The sequence below is a fragment of the Kryptolebias marmoratus genome, linkage group LG2 (assembly GCF_001649575.2).
Source record: "Kryptolebias marmoratus isolate JLee-2015 linkage group LG2, ASM164957v2, whole genome shotgun sequence".
Classification (NCBI taxonomy): Eukaryota; Metazoa; Chordata; class Actinopteri; order Cyprinodontiformes; family Rivulidae; genus Kryptolebias; species Kryptolebias marmoratus.
In genome coordinates this window covers 3,090,389-3,099,708 of record NC_051431.1, presented here as the reverse complement: position 1 = coordinate 3,099,708, position 9,320 = coordinate 3,090,389, and the positions used below count along the sequence as shown (strand labels likewise).

General features: G+C 44.3%; 1 protein-coding gene across 2 annotated transcripts in view; it reads left to right on the top strand.

The window, feature by feature from the left end:
- Window positions 1–8,098, top strand: part of rsf1a (remodeling and spacing factor 1a) — a 14,611-nt gene extending 6,513 nt beyond the window's left edge. The window contains exons 8-18 of one of the 2 annotated variants that reach the window (XM_017438009.3): window positions 205–397; window positions 498–728; window positions 1,962–2,066; window positions 2,219–2,298; window positions 2,384–2,432; window positions 2,678–2,787; window positions 2,944–3,008; window positions 3,590–3,764; window positions 3,859–4,082; window positions 4,363–4,560; window positions 4,812–8,098. In XM_017438009.3, the coding sequence (XP_017293498.1) occupies window positions 205–397; window positions 498–728; window positions 1,962–2,066; window positions 2,219–2,298; window positions 2,384–2,432; window positions 2,678–2,787; window positions 2,944–3,008; window positions 3,590–3,764; window positions 3,859–4,082; window positions 4,363–4,560; window positions 4,812–5,563 (2,182 nt within the window). In that variant the 3' untranslated portion in view covers window positions 5,564–8,098. Of the gene's footprint in view, window positions 1–180; window positions 398–497; window positions 729–1,961; window positions 2,067–2,218; window positions 2,299–2,383; window positions 2,433–2,677; window positions 2,788–2,943; window positions 3,009–3,589; window positions 3,765–3,858; window positions 4,083–4,362; window positions 4,561–4,811 lie in introns of both variants that reach the window. The other variant, XM_017438008.3, reaches the window with a different exon arrangement.
- The last annotated feature ends 1,222 nt before the right edge of the window (window positions 8,099–9,320 follow it).

Below are 9,320 nucleotides of genomic sequence, written 5' to 3'. Positions count from 1 at the left end.
ATTTTTTTTTTTTCTTGTCATGATGACAGGGGAGGCTCTGCCTCACCTGCCTCCCCTGACCGCACGTCCCTGGTACAGAGGAAACTATAAAGCAGGAAACAGAATGCTGACTCAGCGTTCAGTTACGGCTTCTTCTCGCCACAAATTCATCTCATCTAAATCTTTTCTTTTTTCTTGAAGATCATCTGCTTTGCCAAACTGCAGGCCGAGTTCGAAGGCGGCTGAGAGTCAGAGGAAGAAACCACAGAAGAAGCAGACGACACCGGCCAGAGCGAGGGAGGAAGAGCAGGCAGAGGGCGAGGAAGAGGAGGAGGAGGAAGGAGACGACGAGGAGCACGGCTCGCCTGCAGCGAAAGAAAGAAAAGCCGAGCCTGCTGGGAAATTTAGGAAACGAAGGGTAACCACTTTCTAAATCTGTGAGCCGAAAACAAAAGTATATTTCACTGCTTGTTCGTCTGTTTTTTTCCTTCATGACAGTTTTTATGATGTCGTTTTAGGGGAAACGGAGGCACGGACGACCCCGGTGGACCAACATTCGCCCGAAGAGACGCAGACCGAACGAGGAAGGCGAGGCAGAGGACAGGGGGAGGAAACGGGGAGAGGAGGAGGAGGAGGAGGAGGAGGAGGGTGAAGGAGGGAGCGACTCGGAGGAAGAATCGTGTAAATCGGAGCAGATTCCCAGCGAGGACGCCTGCACTCACTGCGGCCTCCCAAACCATCCCGAGCTGGTAAGAACCGACTGCTTTATGGCACAGACTCAAACATTTGTTTGTTCTGGTTTCCTTTCAAAGCTGCAGAACTTTGAAGAACTTTTCATCCCCCGTCACCACATCTTGTCCTGTTCCAACCACAAACTTCAAAGTCTTTTACAGGAGTTTTATGTGTTGGACTAACACAAAATAGAGCAGAACTGCGAAGTGGAAGGTTTTATTTTACCAATAAAAGCCTGAAAAGTGTGGCGTACATTTAAATTCATCCCTCCTGAGTCGATACTTTGTAGAACCACCTGTTGCTGTCATTTCAGTCTTTTAGGGTTCGTCTATACCAGGTTTGAACATCTAGAGGCTTAAATTGTTCCCATTTTCCTTTGCAAAATGGATGGAGAGTGTCTGAAGAGCAGTTTTCAGGTCAAGACTTTAATTGGGCCGTTCCAACACATGAATAAGCTTTGGTCTGACCCGTTCCGTTGTAGATCTGCCTGGGTGGTTCTGGTCGTTGTCCAGCTAGAAGCCAAACCTCCGCTCCAGCCTCTAACAGGTTGTCTTCCAGGATTGTCCATTTTCCCGCCAACTCATCAGCTTTCCTGTTCCGGCTGAAGAGAAGCATCCCCGCAGCATGGTGCTGCCGCCGCCGTGTTTCACACTGGGGATGATGTTCTCAGAGTGAAATGCAGGGTTAATTTGGAGCACCTTTTGATTTGTTTCTGCATCTGTATGTGGCTTGTAGCAAACAGGACTTCTCATGGCTTTCTCTTCCATAAAGGCCAGATTTGTGGACTAATAGTTGTCCCGTGGACACTATTATTGTGGACAGATTGTCCCACCTGAGCTGCGGAATCTCTCTTGACTGCTTCTCTGATTAATGGTCATTCTGTCAGGTGAGGTGGACGGCCGTGTCTCGGTGGGTTTGCTGAAGTCTTTCCATCTTTAGATGATGGATTGAACAGAACTCCATGAGATGTTCAAAGCTTTAAATATTGTTTTATAACCAGCTTTAAACTTCTCAACAACTTTATCTCTGACCTGTCCAGTGTGTTCCTTGGTCTCCATGTTGCTGTTTGACTGCTCCGAATCAAATATCTGCAGCCATCACAGAACAGCTGGATTTATCCTGAGGTTAAATTACACACAGGTGGATTCAGGTGACCTCTGAAGGCACCTTGGTTGCTCTGGGTTTTAGTTTGGATGTCCTCTGTGTGTTATTTATTTATTTTCCCACTGGCTCCGTGTTTGTTTCCTCAGATCCTGCTGTGTGACTCGTGTGATAAAGGATACCACACGGCCTGCCTGCGGCCGCCACTCATGCTGATCCCAGACGGAGAATGGTTCTGTCCACCGTGTCAACACGTGAGCGTAACACCTTTAACAAATCATTGTTCTGGTTTTTAACCATCGGTTTGGTTTTAATATCAACAGAAACCTCACCTGGACAAGTTAAACCTCTATAACCGGTATAAGTTTATAAAACTGAAATAGTTCTTGTGGATTTCCTCTTTTAGAAGATGCTGTGTGAGAAACTGGAGGAGCAGCTGCAGAATCTGGACAGCGCTCTGAAGAAAAGAGAGCGAGCGGAAAGGAGGTAAACACGCCGGAATTATGTTCTCGGCTGTCGTACAAAAACAAAGGGAATATAAAAATCAGACCTCGCCTTTTTGTTCATTCAGGAGGGAACGGCTGGTGTACGTGGGGATCAGCGTGGAGAACATAATTCCTGTAAGTAAAGTTTCACCGACTTACTGAAACCATCGATATCTCCTCAAACACGCAGGCTGCTGTCTGTAGGTTTGTGCTTTAAAGTCATCATTTCAGAACGAAACAGGTTTATCTTAATGTTTGCACCCGATACAAGCAGATTTGTTTGTTTATAAGTTAAAAAAAAACTGAGGGCAGAAATGTTGTGACAGTTTAAGCTACGTGTCTGTTTTTTAACGCTGAAATTAAATCACCTTTTTTTTCAGGAGGGTGATGAAGACGAAGAGGAGGAGAAAACTGCAAAGCCGAAAGATTCAAAAAAGAGCAAAAATCTGGGCAGGAGATCGACCAGAACCAGAAAACACATCAGCTACAGGTGAAAGCAGCGACTGTTTCTTATGTTGGAGGGTTTTATGAAGTCAGTGTTTATGTTTCATGGGAGGAAAACTCGATCCTTCACAACCAGCTGGAACTTAAAATGTAAATTAAAAATGTGACTGAAGCAGCCTTTGAAACGCTCGTTCTGCTGCAGGTTTGATGACTTTGACGATGCCATCGACGAGGCGATCGAGGAGGACATCGGGGACATCTGTGGTGGTGAGTGGACCATCGGGCAGATTTTAATCTTCTAACTGGGGAAGAAAATATGGAAGAAGCTGAAGCCGAGTGGTTAAAGATAAAACGAGCAGAACAAAACTAAAATTAAAGAAACTGTAGCTAATAACTGAATCTGGCAAAACTGTAGCTGAAGGCAAAAAAATCTGAAAAACTGTAGATGATCTCTAATTAGCAAAACTGACTGAAAGCTAAAATGTGTAAGGCAGTAGCTAAAAGCCAATAGTAGCAAAAAAAAGACAAAAATAGAAATATCATGCTGAAGCAGATTTCAGAGAATAAAGTTTCTGAAGGAATTTAATAAATCTGTGTCTCTATGGGGAAAATATTTGTAAATAAAGGTAAATAAAGTATAATAGTTACAAATACTAAAAGTCGTAGAACTCTTCTCCTGAATGAGCCGAACATTTTCATGTATGAACGGTTCAAAAAGCACAAAACAAACTTTTTTTTACATTTTTTAGACATTTTAATAAAATCTTGTTTCTGCAGCACATCCAGGAGACGGTGTTTGTTTTTTCCTGAGACAAACTCTGAGTCGTTTCACTTTTACTGTGGTCCAGGAGCAGGGACGGGCAAAGACATCACCTCCGTCCTCTCAGACGACGGGAAGGACGGCCAGCGTCCAATCAGAAGCCAGACCCGGTTGGCCAGGAACAGGAAGAAACGGCGACTGAACGACCTGGAGAGCGACAGCACGGCGATAGAGAGCGAAGACGAGTTCCTGCTCAGTAACAGGTCAGAATCAGAGATTTCCCCTCAGACTTCTGCCCTCCTCTCCCTGAAGTCATCTCACTCCTCCTCTTCCTCCTCCTCCTCCTCCCTCTCACAGCTCAGAGGATGAGGAGTTTGGCGCGTCGGGGGGAGATGATGACGCCGAGGAGGAAGACGAGGATGCAGGCAGTGACGTGGGTAGCTGGGACAGAGGGACCCGGCCCAAACGGGGGATGAGAGGGGCACCAAAATTTAAACCAAAGAAGACCCAACGCCGGGGCAGGAGACGGGGACGGAGACGCTCCACCGAGGAAGAGGAGGAAGACAGCGATATAGAGATGGGTGAAGAATGACTCTTAATGCTAATTTATTATCACCCAGGAGGGTAATAATGTTTAGTTTCTGTCTGTCTGTTAGTAAAATATCTTATGAGCCGCTGGACAAACACTGGATGTACATTTACAACTGATTAACCTTTCTCAACACAATTCCAGATGGCCGCCACAGCCAACAAGTTATTTACGTCACAAAAGAAAAAAAACTGTAACTAACCTCAGAAGAACCTCCACTCTGAAACCCAAACCTGATTTATTCACTTATTAAAGTCTTCTTTTCTTTTCAGACTCGGATCAGTTCAGCGACATGACCGACAGCGACGCAGACAAAAAGAGGCGGGGTCTGAGGCGGGGCCAGCGCCAGCAGGTCAACTACCGGGAGACCTCGGAGTCGTCGGACAACTCCCGCCCCTCCGCTGAGCGGGACAAGGCGAAACGCCGCGGCAGGCCGCGCAAAGAGCGCCTGTCGAGCGACTTCAGCGACGGTTAGTTTCTGTTTGAAAGCGTTTACTCCAGCAGCTTTCCAGATATATTGATCTGCAGCTCTGAAACGTGGGTACGCGCTCAATGTAAACAAATCATTCAGATGAATCTGCCACAAACCATCTGGAAGCTTGACCTTTAATAGGCTGCACTTAGTCGATTATTTTTTATGCAATGAGCAACTTGAACTTATATAATCTGAGTTTTATTAAATCCTTTTTTTAATTTCCACATCTGGATTTCTTCCCTTTAGTGTCTAAAGACTCCGAGGAAGAGGACGACTATGAGGACGAGGATGAAGACGACCAGAGAAGGAGAGTGAACAAGAGAAGAAGAGAGGAGCAGGAGGACCTCCGGGGCAGAAGGAGGAGAGAAAAGCAAAGAGGATACGAGGAAGACGAGGGCGCCGAGGAGCGAAGGAGGAGAATGAAGAGGAGGCAGCTGGAGAGGCGCGACGACAAGCGGAGGAGATTATCGCGGACAGACAGGGAGGAAGAGGATCTGGAGAAGATGGGCAGGGGGAGGAGGAGGGAGATCCTGTCGGAGCAGCGGCGCCGGCGGCTCGCTCAGATGCTGAAGAAACGACGACCTTCCACAGACGAGGAGGATGAGGACGAATCCGAGGACTCGGATTCTTCATCAGAAGATGGCCGACCGATCCGCAAAAGACTCAACCGCATCGACTCCGATGATGAAGAAGAGGAGGACGAAGGACAGAAGACTGTGAGTAAAAAGTCCTCGGCAGTTGAGAGGAGGGCTGACAGGAGAAACGACAGTGACGCTCAGGAAAGGGGGAGGGGCCAAAGCCCGACCCCGTCTAACAGACTTCAGGCCTCCAGAGGCCCCGAGAAGCCTGGGACTGGAAGTCCAGCTGTGCCCAGGGACAGTGCCCCCTCAGGCAGGCAGGAAAGGCACAACGGCCCCCTGCGTGAGGAGGAAGAGTACGAGGAGGAGGAGGAGGAGTCAGACTCAGTAAACTCGGTCCAGAGCAGTCCTCAGTCATGATGGCTGCGCTCGCTCCTTTCAGTTTCTCACCCCCCACAGAGCGCCGCTGACACCGGACCCGCCCCTCACGTTCCTCGCTGTCGTACCGTGGTAGAGTTCCGTTCGCCATCCCACGCCGTCCGTCCCAACGCAGACTGACCACCGCCTCTCGGACCAAACGCCTCCTGGCGGCACGGCGGCTTTCAGCGGACCGTCGAGTCGTCCGTGTGATTGACTGAGACGCAGGAGTTCGTTTTCGTGGACTCCATCTTAAAGCACTTCATCATTCTCTGTAGCACTTAAAGGGATAGTTCAGATCTTTTTGAAGTGGGGTTCTTTGAAACGGTTTTGAACAGTTAACGTCTTACCTGTTGCAGGTGGCTCTTTGAACGACCTCAGCCTGTAGAAACGGTTTAACTCTGACCCGACTGATGAGCTAACGGCTAGTCTGAGCGAAAAGCCCAAACCAAAGTGGATCCCTGTCGCCTTGAAACGACTTCAGCCTCAAAGATTTCACAGCAGTTCACGCGAGCGCTGTTTTCGAAAAGCTTTAAAAACGATGATACCCCTGCTGGAAAAGCCCCAGGCTGCATCGGAAGTGCTACAGCTAGCTGCTGCCGTTAACAACAACTCTATAAATAATGGTGTAACGTGACCGCCGTGGCTTCTTGTCTGCAGGCGACGGGAGGTGATGTTTGATGAATTTGTCCAAATGTCACCGAACCCAAACGATGTCGAGTTTACAAGCTTCGACCGTGACCCTTGCGGCGCTCCGTAGTTTTAAGATCCACTTTGATCTCGAGTCAGAATTAACCTGAGGTCGTTCAGAGTCGTCTGCAATAAAACGAGATCTTATTTGTTCACAAGTTTTCAGCAGAAACCTGCTTCAGGAGATCCGAAGCATCGTTTTAATAACCTGCCTTCAAGGAGAGTCGAGTCAAAGCGAACACTTTGCATCGGATGAATCTGAACGCGGTCCAACAAAACTCCCCCGCTTTTAGGTTTTTATCTCATTAAACCGATTTGTGTCATCGTGAAATATCTGTTAAACAAAACAACGCATCAGAAGCTTATCGGTTAAACAACTAGAAACACAGCGAGTTAGTTAATTAAAATCCTCCATATTTATCTACACATCCTTACAATTATAAATATATTCTTCTAATCCTCTTAATTTAAATAGAAAATCAGGTTTGGATCCAAAGTGTTCGTTTTCAGATCGCTCTCGCTTTTTCTTTCTTTTTTATTTTTCTCCACAGAACTTTGACCTGGAGGGTTCACGCCTGCTGTAAATACTCTGCCTGTTCCTTGTAAGATAATAGATGTTCTGATAGTCTTCTTGTAAAATATAGTGTTATATTTTCTATATTCTGAAGGCGAGGCTGCGAGCGACGAGGAGATCGATCTGCTTTCAGCTTTGGGTTCATCGTTTGTTTGAGATTCTGCTGTAGGGTAAAAAAAAAGACGAGCGTACACTCAAAAAAAAATAAAAATAACGTTAAAGTTTGGTAAACTGACTCGATCCGGTCTGATAAACCTGAACTCGGTACAGGAAATGCATTAATGTGTTTTATTTTTTGTTTGGAGCCCCTTCACGTGTAAAACAGAGCTGAGCTGCTCGGCTTCTTTTAAAGGTTTTTAACATTTCACCTCCCAAGTGATGGAACAAGCCTTTATTTTTTCTTTTTTTTTAATTAACGTGACATTACTGTCTGGATTTTCTTAAACTTGATTCCACTTTTTCCATCGAGTCAAATCACTGTTTAGGTTTTAATAGTCTGGTCGTGATTTCAAACGGAGGCGGCTGCGGTCCCTCGTGATGCCTGTAATAAACTGAAAATGTCTGACTGGTTTAATAATAACCTCACAGAGCTTTATTTATTGGTTTTGTGTCTGTAAAAAAAGCTGCCTTTCCAAATGTTAAACAGACGATTGAACTCTGCGTACAGGTCGTGTGGAAGTGGAACAAATCTTTTACTTTCTGTGTATAAAGTGTTTAGATCAAATAGTTGTAGACTGACTGAAGGAAACGGTTATAAAAACTGATTTCTGCCACGGAGTTTAAAAAGAAAACCTGACATAATCATGAGATATCTCAAAGTTATGATTTCCTGTCTCATAATTGTGATTTAGCAACTTTTAATTAAGAGAAATCTCCTAATTATTTCCCTCAGGGGGTCAATAAAGCATCTTTCTATTCTTCTATTCCATAATTATGAGATTTTAAGTCATATTTCTTAAATGTAATCTTATAATTATGTTGTTTTTTCTCGTCAGAGTGGTGGAAACAGGCTTCCATGAAAAAGAAAACCAAACTAAAGCATAAAGGACTGTTTTAGCTCATTTATAAAAAAGAAATCGTTAAAAATAACTTGTTTTTAGCTTAAACTACACAGAAAAGACAGATTTCTGATAATAAATGTGAGGTTTTTGAGCTACAGATGTGGAAAATGTTCAGCAGCTTTTCTCTTTAAATCATATTCATGTAATAAAGGAAAGAAATGTGATTTTATTCTGATGGCTGCTAATAAAACTGAACAGATTTCTTTTTTTCAATCAGCAGTTTGATCAGATATCAGTCAAACCGTTCAGCTTCATTTATTTGGGTTTTAACTGTTTAAACAGATCGGTTTCAGTAAACGTCTAAAGGCATAAATCCAGTTCACTCTTCTTTTAAAAAGATGACTTTGAGTTGATAACCCTTAAAGTTTAAAACCCTTAAAGTGGTCTTGAAGAAAGTGCCTTGGATGAGAAGCAGAACGGCTTCAAATTTCCTGTCCTGAATGAGAGAATCTGATAAATAATGCCACATTTATTCATCTTTAAACATTAAATGTTTTATTTTAACCTTAAACTGACAGAACACCTTACTCTCTAATAAAACCAGAGTTTGAGTTCGCGTCTGTTTGGATAAATTTGTATTTTTCAAAAAGAATTTCAAGAAATAATCTGAAAAGTAATAAGAGTTTGTTTTGAAACCAGGTTTTTGAGCCTCTTTAGGTGAAACATTGAACACCGACTGACCTCGTATCAAACGTCTTTAAATTTGACGACTTCCCGTCGTTTTTGATCAGATTTAATCCCGTTCGGATCAGCCGCGGCGAACGTTCCTCCAGTTCTGAAAGCTTCAGGCTGGTTCCCCCTGGATGTGAACTCGGCTCCTTCAGTTTCTCTGTTGTGCTGCTCTGCTGTAACAAAATCACTTCAAAGTTAATAAAAACACCTCAAGCGTCTCCTTTGAACGCTCGCCTCCGGCTGTTTGAATGTCATGATCGGCTGATTATAATCCTAATCCTATAATCCTGCTTTTTACACCTTGATAATTTATGTTTGCTAATGAAGTGGTGGCCATTTTGACCCCTACAACTGCAGTTGTAGGGGTCCAAGGATAACTGGAGTTTCTGTAAAGATATTTGGCTAACAGAGTCGACTCCGAACAGGAAGTCAAAAATGGTCTTCCTCGGTCTTTTAGCACTCAGAACGTGTTAAGGATCACCGTCAGCTACAACCTCACCACATTTTAACTCAATATCTGCCAATTCCACCAACTTCTACCCATTTCCGTGTTCTCTAAGGTTAGTTGGCTGCGGCGGCCATCTTGAATCTGACTTCAAAGTTAATCAGTTACAGATGGACATCCAATGATTGCTTTCTGAAGGTTTCATTAAATTTTGTCAAGTGGTTAACGTCTCCCTTCAGACTCGAGCAGTAAACGACACTTATGGAGAAAAATTCTGTAATTTTTTGTAACTTTATGTTCAGAATAAAGCAGAAAATA